The following is a 25,029-nucleotide window of genomic DNA, read 5'->3' on the forward strand; positions in this document are numbered from 1 at the left end:
AGAGGCGTGAAATAAAGTAGGAATATACAGTATATTGTACGAGAGAGAGAGAGAGAGAGAGAGAGAGAGAGAGAGAGGAAGGGAGGGGCAATATGTTGGAAAAAGGGGGAAGGGGGGACTGAGACAGGCGTGAAGGTGAAGGGGGCGGTGATGGCGTGTTGCTACCCATGACAAACCCACGGCGAGTTGACAGCAGTAGACATTTTACCCAACAGTGTCACTCTTCTTACTCTTCTCTGAATCCACGTGGACGGGTTTCTACATATTGCTACCATTACTACTTCCACGCTAACTTTTCTGTAGCAAATAATTCACGGAGGCCATTCATTACGGTGACGTCTTATTCATTTTGCACTTGCTATTTCCAGGCCGACTTTTTCCAGCTTAAGGAGAGGATTTTCGGGCTGGAGGGGGACAGATATATAGCCTTCACTGACTCTTCATTACTGCGATCCTCTCATACTGGCACCTTACCCTGCATGTGTGTATATATGGTTTGATTTTGGGGAAAAAAAAAAAAAAAAAAAAATCCCTTATTAGGCATTATATATAAAAAATGAAGCAGGTATCTGAGGGTTATTTTCACAAAGAACAATTGTACCAAGTCTCAAGTGAACCGGTAAAGAAGGAAAGGAATGGCACCGAACTAGAAAGTGTTTGGAAGAAAGAATACATAAAGAAGAAACCAAGCCAATACAGCACAGTCCCCCTTGTAGTCTGGAGAACACAAATACACAATAAGGGTGATTTTAGACTATTATTCTTCCCTACAGGCGTTACTGACGGCTCTTGAATTGCGTCTATCGGTAAAAATTTTCATGTATATCAGTCTCAGTAAATTTCAGTATGGCGATATCTTTCTTGGTTTATCCTTGTTATACCTGAAGACGATTATATTCCGCTTAAAATTAATGCTGACTATATCTAACTCATCCAGCTCCTAAAATCTTTCTCGAACTGAAAAAAAAAAAAATCATTTAGAGTTGCAAGAATAATAAAAAAAAAAAAAGACGCCACCGTATACTACAGGAGTTATAATCCCTCTACAGCTATACTGACGGTTCTATAAATATATCAGCCATGTTTTCACGGCCCCTAATCTATATCAAAATGCATATGGATTTCTCATTACCTGTGTTTTCAGGGCACTGGTCTGGTGGTCCTCGGAGGCTCCCTACCACGTCTTCCTTAATTACTCCTTGCACCCCCCTCCTTAGTTACTCCTAGCACCCCCTCCTTAGTTACTCCCAGCACCCCCTCCTTAGTTACTCCCAGCACCCCCTCCTTAGTTACTCCCAGCACCCCCTCCTTAGTTACTCCTAGCACCCCCTCCTGAGTTACTCCCAGCACCCCCTCCTTAGTTACTCCCAGCACCCCCTCCTTAGTTACTCCCAGCACCCTCTCCTTAGTTACTCCTAGCACCCCCTCCTTAGTTACTCCTAGCACCCCCTCCTTAGTTACTCCTAGCACCCCCTCCTTAGTTACTCCCAGCACCCCCTCCTTAGTTACTCCTAGCACCCCCTCCTTAGTTACTCCCAGCACCCCCTCCTTAGTTACTCCTAGCACCCCCTCCTTGGTTACTCCCAGCACCCCCTCCTTAGTTACTCATCCTTAGTTACTCCTCCTAGCGACTTCTTAGTTACTCTTAGCGGCTCCATCACTTTGCCATACCAGTGCCACCACGTGAAGGTGATAGTGGGGGTGGTAGTGAGCCTGCCAAACCCACACAAACACTGCCCCATGACTTCGTCCCCTAAGTCAATGGATCGATCAAGCCAATAACTCCTAACCCACTCCACCCACCCATCTCTCTCTCTCTCTCTCTCTCTCTCTCTCTCTTTCTCCCAGCTACTAACTCCTAACTCACTCCATCCACCCACCTCTCTCTCTCTCTCTCTCTCCCAGCTCGTAACAGGAAGAACCCTGGTTTGATTCTCTGCCCGGTCAGGGTTTTAGACAAAGTCTGTTTCCCCTTTGTCCCTGCTCACTCACTAGTACATTTGGGGACCAGGATTTAACACTGATCAGTGTGGATGGCATTCTAGGGGAAGATTAGGCCTCAGCAAAAATTACCTGTCTGCCATAACACTTTCAGGCTCATAAAACCCATTCTCAGCTGAATAAAATCGTCTGCCGTTAGCTGAGGTGGAATACTAGAGTTGTTTCGACCAAGAGAGGGCTAATGGTATCGGAATTACCAAGAGAGGGTTAACGATATCGGAATTATTACTACAATTACTACTACCACGACTCTTATTAGTATTAGTGTTAGTGTTATCACTGCCACACTTGTACTACTACTACTACTACAGTACTGCCACCACCACCAGTACCACTGCTAGTACTCTAACAATTACTATTAATATTATTAGTATTAGTATTACTATATTATTATTATTATCATTATTATTATTATTATTATTATTATTATCATTATTATTATCATTATTATTATTATTATTATCGTGCAGGACGTGGAGAACAGGTCAAGGTTTGGGGGCTTTGGCAACTTCATGATAGGCCGCTTCGGTGGCTTCCTTCTGCACGACCACGGCAGCCACAACAACAACAATAACAACAACAACCGCACCACCACCACCACTACCACCACGAACAACAACAACAACAGCAGCAGCAGCAGTGGGAGTAGTAGCGATAGTAACAGTGCAGGTGGAGAGGATGGAGCGAGAGTGGTTGGAGCAGGTGGAGCGAGTGGACTCTTGGCTGCACTGACGGATACGACGGCGTTTAGGGTCGGATCCGGCAGCTCCCTTCCACCTATTCGCAACCAGGTGAGAGAGAGAGAGAGAGAGAGAGAGAGAGAGAGAGAGAGAGAGAGAGAGAGAATGCAAGCGAGTGTGTATTTCTATATTTTTTGCTATTTTCCTCCATCTTATCTAAAATATCGGTATTATCTTCATCTTTTTCTTCATCATTTATATATCATCATCATCAACAGCTTCCTCCTCTTCCTGTTCAATTTCATGGTCATCACTTTCATTATTCTTTATCACCATTTATCGTCATTATTATATTCCTCATCATTATAATTTCATCATGTGTCACGATAATTCTGATCACTAAAAGCTACCTCTTCATAATTATTTTCATCATTACAAGCATTCTTATCATTATCATCAACATCATCATCATCATCATTATCTATCAGCTCCCTCCTTTCCCCCTCCTCCTTATCATCATCATCATCATCATTATCATCATCATCATTATCATCATCATATTCTATCAGCCCCCTCCTTTTCCTCCTCCTCCTCCTCCTCCTGATCATCATAATCATCATCATCATCATCATCATTATCATTATCACCATTATAATCCATCAGCCCAGCCCTTTTCCTCCTCCTCATCATCATCACCATCAACATCATCATCACTATCGGAACCTTCATCGTTATTCTCATCATCTTGTTTCCCATCACAGAGACAATTAAAACTCAGAAAACAGACAAAAGATAGAAAACATTATCAGCCTTTTTGAGAGGATCCAAGACTAGGATAGTACAAAGTCAAAATATTTTATCTTTTCACTACAATATTTTTTTTAGCCTTTGCCAGGGTCAGACGATTTTATTCAGCTTAAGGGAGGCTTCTTGAACTGGAGGGGTTAGATACAGTTTTCACTAAATCCTTACAAAACTATTTTATTTAAGGAAGAGAGGTTTGTCTATCTACAGCGGATTAGATACGAATAAAGACTTCATTAACCCCTTCACAGCTAAATGTTCTTCCCAGCCTTAAAATGAATAATAATTTAACATCGTAGTGAATAAGTTAAGCCTCATCCCCTTCACTACGATGGATTTTTCATTTTGGCTCTTGCTTTTCAATGACCTACCCTTCGAACTCGACTGTGCTACATACTTGTACTAATTTCTTTTCAGCCACCTATTACCATTTACGGCAGGTGGATGAATGAAGAAAAATAGTATGAGTATTGTCCATCCCCCTCACTGGACACCCACTATGAGCGAACACTAATCTATCACTACATCTTGACCCACTTTCCCTTTATTTTTTCTCACGCCTACCTTCTACTTATTGCCTTTAAGGGGCGTCATTAAAAAGTGCAGATCCATCACTGCAGCTGCCTCCGCTTATTATTTTCCTGTTCTTTTTACCCTCATGCCATTACCGTTCCTTTCACCTGTACTTTTATCCAGTTTATTTTTCATTCACGGTCTTCAAAGCATGCTATTGATTCTGTCTCGTAATCTTCTGGTTATTTCATCCATAGTTACCACGAAAAATTCTATTCATTCATCTCTTAATTTCTTCTCAGCTGTATTTTCCTGCCCACTCATTCTCTACCCGGAAAGCATGCCATTGCTTGATCCCCAGCTTTCTCACTCATTTCTCGTCCACACTGTCCTCATTTATCCCTTTGAAGAAATGGCACTGATCTGTCTCAACACTTCTTTTCAGTTCTGTTTTTCCTGTTCACTTTTCTGTCATCCACTGTCTGGAAATATATCACTGTTTTATCTCTACATTTGATGACGTGGCCACAGGCTCATCAGAAACTTGAACCCCGTGGACAGCAGGCTTAAGCTGCCATTCTTCTGCAGCCCACCATCCTAATTTCCTGGGACAGGGAGTGGCTGAGGGACGTTTGTGTAACCAGACAATTAAGCTGCCAGTTGACAATCAGTGCCACCGCATGAAAGCTCCCCTATTCAGCCCCATCTCTACATTTCATTCCCTTATATTTTGCTTCTCGTCTCTACTCCCATGCACCCCCTCCAAACTAGCTTATTAATTTACTCCTACACTAATTTCACCCATAATTTTCTATTCCTCCTGCCTTCCTTCACTGCCTTGAAAACCTGCTATTGATTCTACGTTTCTTCTCCCCTCTAATTTTTCTCTTCGCTCTGGCCTCATTGGCCGCCTATTAGGTATGAGGTAAACTGTGCTTCTGGGTCAAGGCCATCCACGTCTTTCCGCTATTGTACATATTTTTTTCCCGTTCGCTTTCGTTGGTCTTTTACTACTTTTATGTCCATGTATCACCTTCATCATCATCATCATCACCTTATTACCATTATCATAATACTTTCTATCACAGAAGACAGAGGAAATTCGAAAGCTAAAATAAAAAGCAAGAATGGTACTGTAACAATAACTCACTGCAACAAACCCTTGCGTAGTGTAGGAACCCGAGGTTAGGATACATACTTCGGAACATTTTACAAGAGACCAGAAAGAGATAAGACCAAAAAGAGAGAAATAAGACCAACAAGAGGCTATAAGTAGAGCTTCGACCGACCCACTTCCATCCTCCCCCTCCAAGCTGCCAGCACTGAATTACCACTCATTCATCACCACAGTTCTTTCTACTTCTAAGTCTTTCGTCCATTCTCGCCTCACTCACTAACTTCAGCCTCTCAAAACAATGGAAATCTTCAGTGTTTTATTCTTGGCACCTCCAGACGATTTTATCCAGCCTAGGAGGGGTTACAAGCTGTCTTCTCTGAACCTCTGACGACCATGAAAATCTTATTCTTGCCGTCAAATTATTCATTCTGCTCGACCGACCCATTTACCTCCCTCGCCCACAGCTGTCACCTATGTACTGCCACCAATCCATCACCACGGTCCTCTTCACTTTCTATTTTCAATCCCAGGCTACTCACAATGGCTACTTTAACGACGACTTAAACCTAATATTTGGGTACTGTCAGACGATTTTTGTTAGCCTGAGACTTTCCTGACATCGCATATGGGTAAAAAAAAATATAGAAAAAAAATGAGACGGCTACAGAAATCCTGACTATTTCATTAATCCCACCCTCGGATTACCTTTATTCAACTTGGGAGGTTAATTTTGTCGTTTATATAATCCTCTAATCCTCTGCAAAACATTATGCTATTCTTACAGCCTTTGAAAAAAAATATTGAGTTTAGGATTCGCCTTTCGTCTTCAAATGGTTTAATAAAATCTCTGAATAATAATCTCCTTTAACCCTTTCAGAATGACACAAGGCAAAACTAATATATCAATCCTACCGTCAGTAATGCCACAAATCCATCACTACATCTACCTCCACATTTTATTTTCCTTCCTTTCCACCTTCACCTCATTACCGTTCCTCTTATCTATATTTTTAATCATTCAGTGCAGCTTAAGAATGATGTATCGTCCCCTGCAGCACGTGTTTAATAATTATACACTTTCTCATCAGACAAATTTATTCAGCTTAGCAATGGTCATGGTAGTCTTGGGGTGAAAGAAAAAAATCTCCCCAACAAACAGTTTTCTATAACCCTTCAGCTGCTAAATACTTACTATACCTTTTTTACTATGCTCTTAAGAATCCTAGGGTCACGGTCAACATTTTAGACGAGAAAAAAAAATTTATATTTTACGCCAACTTGCAGTATAGGACTTCATTCAGCTCGCAGTCTCACATCACTCACAGGGTTAAGCACAGACAGACAACATCGATTATACTGCATGTTAAGGATGTGTTTCAATTTATCACGCCTCTCTCTCTCTCTCTCTCTCTCTCTCTCTCATATATTGTAAACTGGGGGAACTAGCAACTCATACAGGCAACAGCGGAGCTTTTACGACAAATTTTCTGTGAGATACATTGTACTTCATAGAAAAAAAAAAAGTACTATAAAGAAGACGATTTATGTACAAGGAGAATAGCACATCTCGGTCAAGAGTAGTGTGAGAGTAGAGTGAGGTTGAGTGACATGAGTATTAAAGAGACAGAACATAATTTTGGAGCAGTATGTAGGACGAAAGCAGAATATAATGAGTGTAAAAAAATGTTTTAGGTGTGTGTGTGTGTGTGTGTGTGTGTGTGTGTGTGTGTGTGTGTGTGTGTGTGTGTGTGTGTGTGTGTGTGTGTGCAGATACCTGTGACATAACTACCCACACGAGAATTGTAGTTATTATTCTATGTGTGTGTCTGTGTTCACGATCATATGCATTCAAACCTCAATGATAATGATGATGATGATTAGTATTATTACGTTTTTTTGCCTCTTTCCGTGTGTGCAGGAGGTGGTGAGTCGTCGTAGCAGCGTGTCGTCTGGGGGTCGTGGATCGGGTCGTCTGCGGTCTGCCAGGAGTGAGGAGCGACTGCCGACCAGGTCAGACACGGCCTCGTCCACCACCAGCCAAAGACCCGTGTACCCCGCCAGAACCACCACGAGACGGGAGTTTATGTGAGTGTGTGTGTGTGTGTGTGTGTGTGTGTGTGTGTGTGTGTGTGTGTGTGTGTGTGTGTGTGTGTGTGTGTGTGTGTGTGTGTGTGTGTGTGTGTTTACTTTCTAGTCCATGATATTCCATGTAGTGCTACTCCATCGAAGAAAAGACGTTGTTATGTGACAGTATTGTGCTTCCCACAGTAATGTATGAAAGTAAAACCTGAGCTATAATGGAAGAACACCATTTCAAGAGTGAGAAGATTGGAATGAGTTACCTGAGGGACAAAGAGACGAATAAGGAAGTCTGGGAGAATTATTGTGGTGTTCATGCGAATATGCTGGAAAGTGCTAAGAAGAGTACCCTGAGACGGTGTGGCAATGAGGAAAGCATGGAGAATGAGAGTCACTAGGAGAGTGTATGTGTATGAGGTGGAGGAAGAGAAGGGGAGATGGAGGTCGAGGATCAGGTGGAGGGACGGTGCTTAGAGGTATATGAACAAGAAATTGTCAGTTGGATAGAGGGTTGCTGTCGGAGGATATATATATATATATATATATATATATATATATATATATATATATATATATATATATAAACAAACACTGTATATCGTTTCCTTTTGGGTAATTTTTATGACTGGTGCAACCAGAAATACTGACTGATGCATTCTTATAAAGGGTGTCTCAGGAGTAGAAGTGATAACTTCAGAAGTTGACTGCTGAGGTCAATCTAAGATATAGATGTTCTGTAAACAAATATCGGATTAGCAACGGTTTTGGAGAAAAATGTATTTAAATCTGATCAGTGGTATTGGGAGAATATTAATATTCCACTACGTGTTAGCACCTTCTGTACTATGCATTGGTTTATTTAAACTGCGAATTGCCTAAACAATACACAACAAATATACTATGACTGTCAGACCAAGAAATATAATGATACATTAACCCTGCGACACCCTGTATATCTCCAAGAAGGTAATTATTATGAGGGCTCCATTCATACAGTCTTCCATCTAATTTTCCTGGAAGCATAATTACCTCCAAAACTTCCAGCCGAGGGTAATGAGAGGGTAATGTGGGAACATGAAAGCGTAATGAGGCACCAGCCATTCCCATAACACCGTAATTACCATGACCCACTTCCCGATACTCAGAACAATCAGCAATCATTTCAAAATTTCGATACAGAGTGACCATCAAGGAAATTAACCCCTTCGGTACGTCGACGCTATTTTTCATCTACGATTTTATTCAGCCCAAGACCTCTCGTGTTGGAAGGGGCAGGAATCGTCTTCATTTGGTTTAACTCTTTCACTTCGGTATCCCTGTTTTCTTCTTTTGTTTTGTTCTGGCAACTACAGGACGGCTTCGATCAGCGCGGGGTACTTTCTCGTGGTGGAAGTATTAGAAGCAATCGACATTAAGGCCTTCAGTACCACGATGTCATTTGTGTGTGTGTGTGTGTGTGTGTGTGTGTGTGTGTGTGTGTGTGTGTGTGTGTGTGTGTGTGTGTGTGTGTGTGTGTGTGTGTGTGTGTTGTTTTCTTGCTATAGACGACCTTATCCATTTTAGGAAGTACTCACGTGAACGAAGATTTCCCTTACGATAAAAGGAATGCCATGGATGCGTTTCTGATTTATACCGTCTTTTGTCTTTCATTATCACAGGCAAGAAGTGAGGAAAGCGAAGGACACCAAGAATTTCACGGAGATGAAGAAATTCTACTTTGACACCTTCGAATCGTATGCCAGCGTCTGTGCCACATTCAAGGTAAGATAGACAGAGAGAAAAAAAAAAGCATAAAAACACAAAAAGAAAAACAGAGATAGACAAAAGAGAACTGACAGCCAAATACAGAGACAGACAAGAAAGGAGACAGCCAAATAAAAAAGAGATGAGCAGATATACAGACGGATAAAGAAAAATATTTATTATAGCATAGACAGGTAATTGCAACCAGACAATTAGATATACGGGCAAAAGTTTAGTTCGATAGGTAGAAGGAGACAGAAATAAATGGTCTTTTATATATTACCAAACGATTCCATTCAGCTTAGCGCTAACTCTCCCCAGTGAAACGTTTAGGAGAGAATAGAAGACGTCTTATTAAAATACTTTCGTGCTTGTTCTATGCAATATCACTCAGTTTGGGGGAGATCACATATACTAAAGACTGCCAGCATCCCCAAGGTAATACAACGTGATATACACACAGCTTCAATACACTAACGTACTTCTGCACGAATACCCGTAACGATTAATGAACTTTTTAAGAAAAAAAAATTCTGTGTGTTTCTATAGTACGACCTTTGATCCCATAAATCCACTGAAAAGTTCTTAAAACAAAACGGGGGGGGGGGGATCTGTGGGTATTTGCCCAAGAAAAAAAAGGGTCGAATTTGAAACGAACTGGTAAACACACACACACACACAGAAATACCACCAAGCTGAAATGTGTTTGGGAGAAAGAAGAAAGAAACTGAGCAAATACAGTAGGTCTCCACAGTCCACTCAATGGTGGGGAAACCTAGGGAAGAAGTTAAAATGGACCATGGAAAGATTTAGATTACGAAAGAGTGAGAGGGACTAAGGGCAGAGTACAAAGACCTATAACCCACATTTTCACTGGTACAGGGCTCTTCATAGCATTCCTTCCTCAAGAATTTATTTTTCCTGTTGCGCCTCTTGTTATTCTCTGATGGTTTGTCTGTATATATACGAGTAAATACTGATATAGTTTGTATAAGTAGCAAAAGGAAATATTATGGTGTAAAACGTAAACTAAATCGCAGAGGAAGAGATATCACGAAGTCTCCCGGCCGAAATTAGAGTGTGTGGGTGGGATTACCAGGGTCAGAGCTGAAAGGAAGACAATGTGACGCTCCACTGCCAAAACCAACCAGGGGACGAGGAAGTGAGGGAAGGGGGATCGAGGTGAAGAGGTTGGGATTTTATAAGAAGGACTGACATTGTTAAAAGAGAGATGCAGGAGAGACGTGTTTATAAATTAACTCTGGTACATAGCGTTTAGCTAACATAATAGGTACTGTACATAGCAATAGCCTACACGAGATGGATATAATACACGGAAATAATTGTTTGGGTGTGCATGAAAATTTGCTTTAACGAGGGAATAAACAAACTACAAAAGAAAAGCTTATGAGGTTATGAGCTAACTTTTTAAGGCCATTTGATAAAACTCTCTCTCTCTCTCTCTCTCTCTCACACACACACACACACACACACACACACACACACACACACACACACACACACACACACACACACACACACACACACACACACACAAATTACATAATGAATCAGAATCCCAACATACGAGTGACCCTATTTAACCTCGTGACCTCCCCATTCCAGCGTGACCCAGACTACGACGGCGCCCACGTAGATGACCCAGGCCTTAAGACTGAGCTGGTCTACACGGTGCATGACTCTGTGCACGAGATGGTGAGTGTGTGTGTGTGTGTGTGTGTGTGTGTGTGTGTGTGTATGTGTGTGTGTGTGTGTGTATCTGAATGTTGTTTTGGTGTATAATTATCGAAAGCCATTCCATCAGTATCTAATCACACTAAAAGGCCACCCAGGTAAGAGCAGTACAGTACACCCTCAAACTGTGTGCATGCCTGATGTTCTGGTGGGAGGCGTAGGAGTCACCTCTGAGTTCTGTCACGCAACCCCACCACTCATCATGCAACCTCGCTCTCCATCATGCAACCAGTCTCTCCACCATGCAACCACAACTCGAACCACACAGCCCCAACCTCTATCTTGCAACCAGTCTTTAACCACAGCCTTCAAGAAGCAACTTTTTTTTTTTTTCAACATACAACCATCAACATGTAGTCACATACATGAACATACAGTCACATTCTCCATCATGAAACTACAACCCGACCCATGCAATCTCGGTTTCCAAAACGCAACCACAGTCTTCAGCCATAACCTTCAAATGCAACCATGAACATAAAACCACCACCATGCAGCCAAACTCTTGAACATGGATCCACAACTTTCAGTATACAATTATGATCTTCAATACGAGACACAACCTTCCCTGTGGAGTCATGAAATGCACCGCCTACATCCACCACTCAGCCACAGCCCATCATGCACCTACTAACCTTGCGACATGCATCCCCAGCCCACACCATGCTATTGTTGCTGTTGTTGTTGTTCATCAACCCCGGGCAAACAAACACCCTAGCAAGACTGTCCTGCGGGAAAAGTGTGGAGGTTTGGTTCCTGGATGAACGACGCATTTGCAACGCCCCAATCAGTTAATAGGGGCACCGTATCAGGCTCCACTTCACCCCGTAATATGGTTATATGGTTACTACTCAGCACTGTAAATGATTTCCTGGGTTACTGGAAGCATTTAGGTTTGTCACTCGGTGAAGAGTCACCTAAAGTGAAAGTGTAGGAAAAAGGGATAACAAGGAACAGGAGAATTGCAAAGAAAGGAGGGCAGACACAGAAACAGAATGAGAAAGAGGAAAGAAGCAGAGAGCACTACACCAAGTGAGTGGATGATGGCCGCCACCACCCACCACCAACCCACATCATGCAGTCAGAATCAATAAATGTCCGGGTTTGAGCTTGGAAGGATGACAGGAATTTTACCTGTTTGAATGTACAATACAATACCTAAAATAAAAAAAATAACAACGAGATCAATATCAACAACAACAACAACGACGATGATGATGATGATGATGATGATGATGATGATGATGATGATGATGATGATGATGATGATGATGATGTTGATGATGATGATGATATTATAATAATAATAATAATAATAATAATAAAAATAAATAATATGGCAAAGGAAGATCAACAGTATTTGTATACCTATAAATATGTCAACAGTTTTTCTTGTAAGACTGTATAGCTAAAAGATTAACAAAAATAAAAAGACAATGTTTCTTCTTTCATATTTGCAACCTCAAAAGATGGAAATAAAATAATCTTACCAGCCTAAATTTACTGTATAATACCTAAAAACAAGCAAAATCATAACGAAAAAAAAAATAGTGACGTTTTACAGCATGTCCTGTATCTTAAAAACCTCACTAATTTTATCTAACTTTATGATCTGTACAGAAGAATATATCTAAACGTTCGCCATCTAAAAATATTTCAACTACGCACGTTCTCATACATCCTTCTCCCCACCCACGCCCTCAACAGCCATCAGTGGTACACAAGCACTTCCTGAAAGCGGTGATCAACGCCCTACTGCAGGAGCGACCTCACCTGTTCACCAAGGACCGTGTGAGAGCCCTGTTTGTGATCCTGCAGTCCCCAGTGTTCCTCACCCAATCCTCCTACACCGTCCTGGCTCATGTCCTTAGGAACATCACTTCCCTCACCAACGGGGACCACCAGCTGCTCGTTAGCTGGTTTAGGACGTTAGTATTGCACTGAAAATGACTTGCCACATATTACTATAAATTAATATACTACTTTCCTCTTTACATTTGGTGAACTGGATGAAAACGTTTATTATTTCCATTAGCCTATTTATTCTTGTTACAATTACCTTTTTTGTGTGTGTATGCCAGATGCTTTATAAGTGGATCATACGAAAGTGTCTTGCTGAACAGTGCTGTGAATTATTCAGAAGGATTATTGTGCTTATTATGAAAATTCAGAATTATCTGTCTGATCTGGATCTCCATCAGTTCTTCACGGCTGAGTTACCGGTACTTACTTGAAATTATGATCGAAATCCAGATCCATTATGTTAATAATGCCATCGAGGGCGTAGGTCTGTCATCTTCTCTTATATATTTTCAATTATCTTAGTTTGGTTTTGATTCTCACACCTCACAAGGGGTAATGAGCCACTGTTCCTCAGCGCATTGGTAGGAAATAAGGTTAGGATGTTGAAGATGATGATGATGATGTTATTAATGACTTAAGCGTTCATGGTAAAAGACTGGAGGTGTCACGGCTGACGATGATGATGATGGCGATGATACGATTTTCATGTCTGTTAATGATATTGGCGTGTGTGTGTGCTGACAGGCTGGAGGTGTCGCGTCTGAGAATGATGGTTGGCATAATCACTCAGTTCATCACAGTGCGTCAGTTCCCGCCCCCGGACCGCTCCCTGCCGCCCCTCAGCAAGAGCAAATGGTGGATCCCTACCGCCACCAGGGTCCTCGCTATCCTGTGTGAGTTGAAGACGCTGTTTGGACGGTAACGTTGCAAAGAATTATTCTATGCCTTGATGATCTCGTACCATCGATAAGCGTAATGTAATCCTCCTCCTCCTCCTCCTCCTCCTTTTTCGGTGACGTGTAAAAATGGATATTAGTTACGTAATGAAAACTGTCATTGGTTAGTTTATGAATTTCGGCAATAAATCAATCTTTTCTTCTCCTACAGACGCCAGCAACAGCTCTGGTCAGCCACCCCTGCTTCACTACACGGAGTTTTACAACCACACCCTGGACCACCTGGACCTGATGTCCGAGTACCGCACGTGGCAGGTCCCCAACAGGCCGGATTCTTTCTCCTTCTGCCAGTACCCCTTCATCCTATCCATCGTGGCAAAGAGGCACATTCTCACCAAGGTACCAGGCAAAGAGGGGATTTTAGACATCCTGGGTTATACAGGACGCAGGATTATAAACGCAACCCAAACAGCAATCATAAACCGAAAAGCTAAGCAGGACAGGTATACCGCAACACAAATACAAACTCGAAAAGCACATCCCCCTAGCTGTGGTTTCACAAGGTATATAAAATGTTGTATGTGTCTGCTTGTCTCAGTTATAAATGGATGTTTTATCTATTGTTCGTCCTATCCGAAAAAAGAGAAGAGGGAACAAAATGAGAGAGAAGCTAAAGAGAAGCGTAAATTAAATGAAAGCTAGAGACAATACATTTACAACTATTACCTGCACTGAGAAAGGAAGCTAACAAACGTTATGTATGGAGCCACGGTAGGTCAATAATGAAGCATTCACCTACCTTCGTGGCAAGCATGTAAATGGGAGCTGTGAGTATATCCCGTCATATCCTATTGCCATGCTTCTTGACTACTGGACCGGCGTTACGTGTATGTGTTAGTCTTTATGAGGTATAGAGATGTGTGTTTCCATTACATGCTAGCAGACAGTTTTCCTGAGTGCCGCATCTAAGCATTCATGATTCTGTGAGACAGCTACAGAAACAGAATTGTTGATATATGTTCAGATACTCACTTTCCTTTCTAGCCTGCTTTCCCTTTGACTTCCTTTCCTTTCTCTACTGGTTTATTCCTCCCTGTTCCCTTTCTTTCACCCTGAAGCTCTACGCGTTCGCATTTTCCTCCCATGTCCTTGTTCCTCTCCTCACTGATTTACTTCCCTTATCCTTTAACACCACCCACGTCGAAACTTCCCTGATTCCCTGTACGCCTCCCCTCCATAACTCCTCCCTGCTGCTCACACCCCTTCTCCATAACTCCTCCCTGCTCCTCACACCCCTCTCCATAACTCCTCCCTGCTCCTTAAACACCCTCCCAATAACTCCTCCCTGCTCCTCACACCCCCTCCACACTCCTCTCAACCCCTATCCACCTCTCCAAACTCCCTTCCAGCCCCCAAACCCTGCCTCCCACACTTCTAAATCCCCTTTACAACCCTCTAACCCCTTCATCATCGCTCTAAGCTCTCTCCCAACCCCCTCTAACCCTACCACCCCTTCTTCTTCAGGACGCGGAACAGCAGATGATCCTGACGGCGCGGAGGTCCTTGGTAGCCAAGGTAGCCAGACACCAACCTCCGCAGATCGACATATTCTTCCTCAACATCAATGTCAGGAGGAACTGCCTGGTGGAGGACTCGCTCAAGGAGGTAAGATTTGGGCGGGGCGGGAAGGTTTATTTTAGTTCGTTGGTTGATTAGCTGGTCAGTTATATCAGTCTGTGTAGTACTTGGTTAGTTATTTTATCGGTCCAGTGGGCATTAGCTAGTTATTTTACCCGTCTGTCAACATTTTTTTTTCACTGTGTCAGTCTGAGAGTCAGTCACCCAGTTAGCCAGTATCATATTATCAAGCTAACAGGTTCATAAATGTTTAAGATGGCAGTCTGTCAACCGGCTTGTTAATACACCACTCTGTTTGGTCATCAGTTACATAATGCACTGGTTTATCATGCAGTTAATCAGTAAAATTTGCAGTCTTATAAATAATTAGTCTGAAAGTTTAATACCAAACTTTATTCTCCTCATACAAATTAGGACAACATCGTCTAGATTAATCTTTTCCATATGATATAATCCTTTCCTGTTCAATTCTCGCTAAAGTACTGTATTCAAGCTGGACGTGTCCAATAGTCCCCTAATGTCATGTACTCTCTCGTGCCATCACATTCAATGAACTCCTATGCCTGACGTTTCCTAAACTTCTCCTCAATATTCTGAACTGTCTCTCTGTACCCTAAACTGTTCCTACACAACCTAAACTGTTCCTTGATACCCTAACGTTCTCTTCAATTCCTTCTCTGTATCTTAACACACTTTAACATTCCTTCAGATCGCCAATAAGAAAAGGGACCTGAAGAAGAAGCTGAAGGTGACGTTTGAGGGTGAACCAGGCCTGGACATGGGCGGCCTCACCAAGGAGTGGTTCATGCTGCTCATCAAACAGATATTTAAGGTACGGTGGGGGAGGGGCGTCGGAGAGGAGAGGAAGAAGGAGGAGCTGGAGATATGGGAATGAGACAGACAGGAGGTGGGGGGGGGGAGGCAAGGGGGAAAAGGTGGAGATAAAAGAATGGGAGGGAAATTTGGCAGGGGCGTTAGCATATAATTCCTTCACTTTGATGATAATATAAGTGTTATTCTTGCTATCACCAGGAAACTTCATTGAATTCAGGAAGCATCTTTAGTAATGACGAAGCTAAACTTAAAACTGTTATCAGAATAATCATGAACGCTTTGTCTTCGAGTAAATACGAGTAAATGATAAAAGAAATGTTAAGAAAACTGAAAAGCTTTGGTAAACATATACCGATAAAAAAATCTTAAATTCCTCTCTCCCTCTTTCAGCCCCAAAATAAGATGTTCATGTACTAGAAAATAAAGATAAGCATACGCATAAAAATAGACCATAAAAAATCCATTAATACAGCCTTTCCCTTTCTGTCCCCTCCAGCCTGAGAATAAGATGTTCGTGTACCACCCGTCCAAGCGGCTGTACTGGTTCTCCATGAGTCAGGACGGCAGCCTCAGGGAGTACAACCTTATAGGGGTGCTCATGGGACTCGCTGTGTACAATTCCATTATTCTAGACGTACGCTTTCCAGGCATATGCTTCAGGTGGGTGCTGTCTCTCTGTATCTCTTCTGTCTGTTTCTGTCTCTCCTAGTTATGTACAGCTCCAGCATTCTCGACATGTGTACAGTAGCTTCCTATCACATATACCTCTACGCAACGTCAACAGTTCCATCCTAAGAGTCTTATTCTCTTTCTGCTGTGTATCTCCTTCGTCTCTTCTTTTTCTGTCATGAATCTGAAATATATTTCTGTCATGAATTTGATATATATATGCATTAAAAAACTATGTCCCTGATGTAAACAGAAAAAACTAACTTCATCTACTGACACCTCCAGGAAGCTGTTGAGCCCGCCCGTGGTACCAGCCTACGAGCACGTCGCTGTGGGGGCGGCCAAGGCACCCGCCCTAGACGACCTCGCTGAGATTATGCCAGTAAGTCCTTCCTAGGCGACTCTTGCATAATTTCGGCGCCATCATACCAAACAACCGTCATCCTACCACACTAACAAATCATACTACCATCACCCTACCTCACTAATATATCATACCACCACACGCCACCATCACCCTACCACATCACTACAATATATCATACTACCTCACACCACCACCATCACCCTACCACATCACTACAATATATCATACAACCACACACCACCATCATATGCCACCACACACCACCATCACATCATGTCACCACACACCACCATTACTCTACCACACCGCCACGTTATACCACCTCACGCCATATACCGTGTTCTGGGCTTAGGTGTATCCTTAGCATGACAGGAAGACACACACACACACACACACACACACACACACACACACACACACTATTAACTGTCCATTAGTAACTGCCTTCACCGTGAGTAAATACCCATGTCTTTTATGTTTACCACCCTCTGAATCCCCTCCAGGAGGTGGCACACGGACTGAGGGAGCTGCTGAAGTACGAGGGTGACGTGGAGGAGGACATGTGCCTCAGTTTCCAGGTAAGTCGACTCGAAATTAAGATAGCTATTCCCATCAATTCCTTTACATCCATCGCATAACCTACAATTTATTATGTCTTGAATGGTAAAACTTCTATCTATGCTATCTATCTATTGCCCGACGCCCTAATCCCGCAGCAAAGGGCGGCGGCAAACAAAACGCCTCCAAGTAGCTGTCATCCACCATTTGACTGCACTCCCCCCAGCTCACTCCTCCTTTCCTCATATACTGCATACTTTATTTTTTTTTTAATGGTTACGTAGTATTGTCAAAGCATTAACACTGCCAGCACTCTTTTTCGTTAGTCTTCCTCATATCTAAGATCTTTACTTTTTCTTACTTTGCAAGGTACGGTAAGTGCTTCGCTGATCACAAGGGCTTCTCTGATTCTCATAATTTATCATAACAAAAAGGTATCACTGTGCTTGTTTTCAAACTTGTAGTAGTAGTAAAAAAAAAAAAAAAAAAAAAAAAAAAAGAGAGAGAGAGAGAAAATGCGTTATGAAATTCCGATGGTTTCAAACAGTGTATGAGAACACATGGTGCTTAAAAAAAAAAAAAAAAAAAAAAAATCTAAACACAAACTATCCTGCATTATTATTATTTTTTTTGCCGTAAAATGGATGTGATAGGAGGATGCCATTAATGACAGAAAATACGTCTAGGCAGAAATAGTTGGGTATTACATCACGCTAACGTTTATCAACTCAAATGATACGCTTAGCTAGCTCTTCGGTCGCGGTGTATGTATTTTGTATTTTGTTCTGAATGTCACACAGTTCACCTTATCTCAGAGTGGCCTAGTACACCCAAGGTAATTTACGTTTCAACCAATATATAAAAGAGTTTAATTTCGACACAGTTATCGTCAAACAATGTCATTTGTCTCAAGTAGCACTCAGAAGCCAAAGGGTTAGAGTGTACTGGTGTTTATCATACTAATGGCACCGAATGACTGATTAACTGACTGACCAGCTGATTAATTAGTGGACTGATTACTAATGGACTGACTTATTGACTGATGGCCTGGCTGACCGACTGACGCACCATCTTAGAGAATCTCGGCCTCTCACCTCACCACCTCCCCTCCCTCACAGGTCTCGCTGGAGGAGTTCGGACAGCCACGTACATTCAACCTGAAGGAGGACGGCGAGACCATACCGGTGACCAACGAGAACCGGGAGGAGTTTGTGCGTTTGTACCTGGACTGGATCCTCAACACGGCCATTTACGAGCAGTTCAGGGCGTTCTACCTCGGCTTCCACACTGTCTGCGCCTCCAATGCACTCATCGTCAGTAACGCGAGACTATTTACGATGTTGTAGATGTTGAGGACGAATTTGAGGACAGATTTTGGGATGATGTGAATAGATTTTGGGTTGCTGTGGACTGGTGTGTGTGTGTGTGTGTGTGTGTGTGTGTGTGTGTGTGTGTGTGTGTGTGTGTGTGTGTGTGTGTGTGTGTGTGTGTGTGTGTGTGTGTGTGTGTGTGTGTGTGCAGAGTTTGGATGTGGCTGTGAAGAGATTTTGGGATGTTGTGATCGATATGGGAGAGAGATTCTGTGTTGACAGTGAACAGATTGTGAGATTTTTGTGGAGAGATTTTGTGAGGCGCTGAAGATAAATTTTTGATGTTTACAGACAGATTTTTGGACTATGGATATATATATATATATATATATATATATATATATATATATATATATATATATATATATATATATATATATAAAGTGAAAGGGCAAGGATTCTAGTTTAATTATAGGCAAATTATAGGGTGCAATTGTGGACTTTTTTGTGGGAAGATTTAGGACAATGATGATGATGTTGATAAGGAGAAGAAGGAAGAGAAGGAGTAGTAATGGGATAATAGGGATGTTGATGAGGAGACGTAATTGGATGATGATGATGATGATGATAATGATGACGATGATGATATTTCAGATGCTGCGTCCCGAGGAGGTGGAGATGCTGGTGTGTGGATCGCCTACCCTTGACTTGAACGAGCTGAAGAAGGTGGTGGAGTATGACGGATATTCTCAGGACCATCCCACCATCAAGTATGACTATATTTCTCTCTCTCTCTCTGGAATAACATTTTTTTTTTTTTCTGGCGGTGTGACAGTTATGTTGGCGACGTAATGTTGATGAAGATAAAACTCCACGAGAGTTTGGTGGAAGGTAAGTTCATAGTTTACGAATTAATAAAAGACACATAATGGGAACACTGTATTTTCCTAATCAGTGTGGTAGGAGGTAAAGTTATAACTGCATCTAAATATGGGTGAGCAAAAAGAGTCATTGAATAAAAGGTAAATCGACCATATGAAAAAACTTAATCCAATTCATACCGATTCGCATCACTTTTTGCAACAAGTACCTGAGTGTCCGGAAAGAATTCATGAGTCGGTTCTTATGTACACTGTAGGCTACATACTACTCTACCGATATAGCTGGTTGAACATTATATCACTGCTTTTGTTGTGCCGTATTATGACAGATGTATAACTTTCTCAAAAACATTTTATGGTTCTCTGTCCACTCATCGCAAAAAAGTTAATGCTGTTCCTTGGTGCAGGTGGTTCTGGGAGGTGATTAGCGAGATGTCGGTGGGTCGGCAGAAGATGTTCCTGCTCTTCAGCACCGGCAGTGACCGCATCCCAGTGGGCGGCATGGGGGAGATGATATTCAAGATCTCATGCTGGCGAGGTCACACCCACATGCTGCCTCAAGCCCACACCTGCTTCAACCAGCTCGTCCTCCCGCCCTACAGCTCCAAGGAGATGCTCAAGGACAAGCTCAATATTGCCCTGGCCTATGCTGAGGGCTTCGGTCTGGAGTAGTGCTGTGTTGGGTTAGTTTATCCCTTCTTGAGAACCAAATGAACCAAAGGAACCAAGATCTGTTGTGACTTTTATTGTACTCAGGTGAACAAAGAATCACTCATTAAAATACTGTCTCTAATGCGCTTAACTGAACTGGCCTCAGCATGGTTGTGTCTTAGTGTGATGGATCCTAGACTCGAAGTGAGGGACTGTATACGTTTGTGTGGCTGCACCAGTATTCTTGTAAAGATTTAGCGAAGTAACGCTCGCTTGGGAAACTTAGGTACTCGTATTAGTTTCAGTGCTGGTATTCCAAAGGTCAGCTAGAGTACCTGTGCCTAATACGATATATATACAGTACTGCACATGAGTCATCAGATGGGTACCAGAGTTGCTCCTTCTATAGTGTAACAAAGAAAACGTATGATCTTACAGAAAGCAGAAACTTTATGATAAACTAAAGAAACTACTTTACATAATTTTGATCTTACACCTTTATGATGAGGCTTATCAAAACTTTATGGATAAAAAAAATCCATCGTGGGTGTACAACAGTGTAGGTGACATTTTACAGTGCAAAACTGGCAGTGAAATACATAGGGAGGAAGGGGGGTCATTGCAAATTTGTATTAAAGTGGGAGATGTGAGATAAATCAAAATAATTATTAATGGCAGATGGAAGAACAAAACGACGGAATAAAACAGGCATTCATGAAAAGTCAGAGGCTTTCATATCAGGCTAACCGATGCTAAAGTTCTGACACTTACAAAGTAATGGCCTACCTGAGTTTTTGGGACTTGCTGTACATCCACGATGTATTTATATAATCCCTAGATTTCGTTGTAACTCAACTGAAATCTATGAAAGAGCAAACGCACGAGCAGACCCGAGTGTCTGAACAAGTGTATGTATGACAGTTTGGCAAACACAGTAAAGACGACAGACACTAACTAAACGACAGTGGTGAAAAATCTGGCGGGAGTGTGATGACATTACTTATGTACATATGATGTTGGAATGTGAATGTGTTGTGTTGATCTATGCAATGAACCCCAACACAGGCACTCAGAAACACATCGATTTAGAGCTCAAAACTTGTATCGCGAAGGGGAAGGGAGGCTCTCAGCACGAGAAGACGTAAGAACGTGTCTGGCCTTTTGGCGCCATTGCTGACTGAGCTCCCTAAGGTTGCAGGCCGATCACTTCCAACAAATATACAGTTTAATTAGATACCCGTGAATAAGCAGGGGCCTGCCTACCCTTCGCAACTCAAGCTTTGAGCATACGGACATTGTTAAAGTTTGAGTTGTGTGTGAGAGACTGCTATTATAGCCGGTGTAATGCAGCTCACAAAACACTATTTATCCCTGTGTATCTCAAAGTGATGAGAGATGTATGGGAGGGGTGAGGTAATACAGCATAATTTTGTATTCTTTGTAAATGTTTCCGTAACTTTGTGGCGATGTGTGGAGCCTTTGGGAATGTTGAAGTTCTGCATATCTGTGATAACCCTTTCAGTACGATGACGCCTTTTTAATTATTGCCAGTACCAGCCCAATTTAATCAGCTATGAGCAGACGCAGAAGTAATGTAGGAAAATCGCATTATTTCTCTCGTAAATTCCACCTCCCAGAGATTGGGTGTCCTGAACCGACTCCGTCCATTCATTAACCCTGTGCAGTTGTTTACTTGGTAGAGGGGCCTTACTGGTTCTTGTGTGCCGTACAGCTTTCAAGTGTGTGAGGGGAAGGGAGGATCACTTCATACAGCTTTTCTAAATACGGTGGAGTCAAAAGTCTTTCGTCTTATCAGCACCTGCACATTTACCGAGCCTCTTCAACCTTCCTCGACGCAGCACTGTTATATCTCTCTCCTCTATTGTCACTGTTTCGGTGGTTACTTTTCTTCTAAGCTGTTTGCTTGCATTTCTTCCCCATTACAGTGGGCCAGCAAAACCCGTCTAGCTACAAATTCTCACCCGTTTCTGTCCAAGTGTATAATGCAAAAGCTGTCTAGTACACTTAGTTCTTCATGTACACAGCTGACTAACTCTTGAACTGCCTTCCTATTATGTCTCTGTTTATAACCTCTAGTCTTTTAAATGCAAAATATCCCGGCATAATAAAATTAATGGACATTGATTTTCACTATCTTTTCTGCCCGAGCTTCTCGGAAAAAGACAAAACCTGTAAGATTTTTGGCATTTGGTTCTTTCGTTCATTTAAAAATCTAGTTGCAGCAGGGTTGATGGGGTTATTTCTAATCTCTTACCACTACTGTTTATCCTGAACCACTTAAAATCGTCTCAAGGTGGAATGGATTGTTAGGAAAGACGTCATTGTACTGGAGGGGTTACTGTCTATAAGGGAGTGCCGTTACAACCAAATGTGATATATTATCCCGGAGTGATTTGGTAACACTGTTAATTGTTGTAACACTGTGATGTTATTGAGGGTTTACTGTACAATATATATGCAACTGCAAGCTAATCGGATGTTGCAGTCCCTCACCCTCTCTCCTTATGCACATGGGTTATAAGCATCAGTGGCCAAAGTCGGTTCAGCAAGTTCTGTTCATTCCAGACATAAATAACGATACAAAAAAATAAATAAATAAACTGGGTCTTGACCATGACGTATGGGGAAAATATAATGATTTTTTTATTTACACCACAAGGTCTTACGATACACAAGCCGAAATACGACGAGAAAACTTATTACAAAACCACTTCTCTTGCGGGATCGGTTAATTATAATGAATAATATTTTGACAAAAAGATGGTGACTCGTTATGATAATCCTTTACCTTTTCACAACGATGACGTCTTTTAGTTTTTGTTCTTCCTTCCCTTGGACGATTTTATTTAATTTAGAGAAACCGTCTTGTATTCCAGGGGTTAATGAAGGCTAATATCTAACCCCTCCAACTCGAAAAATCTCTCGGTTAGGTGCATAAAATCGCCTGGGCTGAGAAAAATATGCCACTGAACTGAAAGGCTTTGTAACATGACGGAAATTTAACTCCTTCAGTACGTTGACGTCTTTGCTGCTTTACTCTTTCCACAGCCAGACGATTTTACACAGCTTAGAAGACGATATTATGACTAGAGATACCGGAACAAACTTTTCTTAATATCTTCAGCAGGAAAGGTCGTTCTTAAATTAAATGACACAGGATAACGAAGGAAACAAGAGCTGAGAGTTAGCTTATATTTCTTACGTTAATTTAGCTTTTATTTCCGACGTTGATTTAGCTTTTATTCCTGACGTAAATTTTGCTCTTATTTCTGACGTTAGTTTAGCTTTTATCTCTAACGTTAATCTAGCTTTTATTTATAACGTTAATTTAGCTTTTATTTCTAACGTTAATTTAGCTCTTATTCCACTTGAAGGAACGACTATAAAGGTAGCATGAGGAATTTTAGAAGACGCCATGGTACTGATGGGATTAAAAGGCAAATAACTGGCTGATAACACCGTATTAAACTTTTTCAATACGGTGATGTGTTTTGGTTTTATAATTCCTACAGAAAGACAGGTTAATTCAGCTTAGGAAAGACTTTTGGAACTGGCAGGGTTGAATACAGCACTAACTGACACCCGTAACAACATGAGACCTTCTTAAAAATAATAAATAAATAAATTAAGGGGTAACAAGGGTAAAACAAGAAAGGACGTCATCGTAGGGAAAGGGTTAGTAGGACGAGGAATTAATGAGACGAGTGTACACCTGAGGATGATAGTGCTAGTGCCTTACAGAGGAGCCTTAGTATATTTAGTACATTTGCTGGTAGGGACGACTTTTGATGTCAACGGGCCTTAATCTCGTGTGGCTGGGAGGCTCACAATCACATCTGCCTCGGTTATGTATCTTGTGTAGGAAGGGTTTGGCTTGGGAAATTTCGCAGTACCTATTCCTCAGTGACTTATTTTGCATATTACACTAAGTTATCCTCTTTTAAGTTCCTGATGCCGCTATTATAGATACAAATAACACACAAGAGGATATTAAACTGCAAACAACAAAGTAACTCGCTAATGAAGAGACGCTACGAAGTGTCCCGTGTCACCGAGAATGTAGCTTAACTTTCTCAGCATCTGATGGCTCCTCTTTTACGCAGACTTTTTCCCTTAGGTTTGAGGAACCCAAAATGGCATTTAATTAAATTCTTGAAAAGTTCCTGGCCAGATTATTAAAAATTTTGACGCCAGTCGCGAAAACCTCCTGTGTGGGAAGCATAAATCTCAGACAGCAATAATATACAAGAAAATATCAAAGTCCCATATACATCAATCAGCCAGTGAGGAAGAAGTGATTGCGAGCGTCCTACTCTAGCGGAAGTTTGGCCCGCCTGCTTAAAGTGTTGTGCAGTGTGTATGCAGATTCTTCGCACATTTTTTAGATGTTTTTGTTATGACGTCACTGTTTGCTCAACGATATAACCACTGGGATGACGAGGCGTGGTTGTCAGCAGAGGAATATGGCGGCTCCTCATTTTCACAACTCTTCACCTGTGATATGAATACATGGCGATGGTACAGGGCATTGGTAAAAGGACTGTGCTGTGGGAAATGCTAACTTATCACACACACACACACACACACACACACACACACACACACACACACACACACACACACACTTCACTCCCCACAATGCCACATTACACACTGCCACATTACACACTGCCAACCCACATACTACTACACCGCACCACACACATGCC

The 25,029-nt window shown here is 41.8% G+C and overlaps 1 protein-coding gene across 1 annotated transcript in view; it reads left to right on the plus strand.

Annotated features, from left to right (window-relative positions):
• LOC145398927 (putative E3 ubiquitin-protein ligase HECTD2) overlaps positions 1-20,320 on the plus strand; it is a 56,545-nt gene extending 36,225 nt beyond the window's left edge. The window contains exons 4-18 of the mRNA XM_080271664.1: positions 2,472-2,792; positions 7,034-7,200; positions 8,853-8,955; positions 10,564-10,653; positions 12,400-12,620; positions 13,240-13,388; positions 13,603-13,790; positions 14,916-15,056; positions 15,739-15,861; positions 16,360-16,523; positions 16,818-16,914; positions 17,403-17,477; positions 18,576-18,770; positions 19,422-19,537; positions 20,056-20,320. Coding sequence (XP_080127790.1) covers positions 2,472-2,792; positions 7,034-7,200; positions 8,853-8,955; positions 10,564-10,653; positions 12,400-12,620; positions 13,240-13,388; positions 13,603-13,790; positions 14,916-15,056; positions 15,739-15,861; positions 16,360-16,523; positions 16,818-16,914; positions 17,403-17,477; positions 18,576-18,770; positions 19,422-19,537; positions 20,056-20,320 — 2,415 coding nt within the window. The remainder of the gene's footprint in view (positions 1-2,471; positions 2,793-7,033; positions 7,201-8,852; positions 8,956-10,563; positions 10,654-12,399; positions 12,621-13,239; positions 13,389-13,602; positions 13,791-14,915; positions 15,057-15,738; positions 15,862-16,359; positions 16,524-16,817; positions 16,915-17,402; positions 17,478-18,575; positions 18,771-19,421; positions 19,538-20,055) is intronic.
• Positions 20,321-25,029: the final 4,709 nt, after the last annotated feature.

Source organism: Coenobita brevimanus, chromosome 47, assembly GCF_032717465.1.
Source record: "Coenobita brevimanus isolate Jiangsu-jjx chromosome 47, ASM3271746v2, whole genome shotgun sequence".
Classification (NCBI taxonomy): domain Eukaryota; kingdom Metazoa; phylum Arthropoda; class Malacostraca; order Decapoda; family Coenobitidae; genus Coenobita; species Coenobita brevimanus.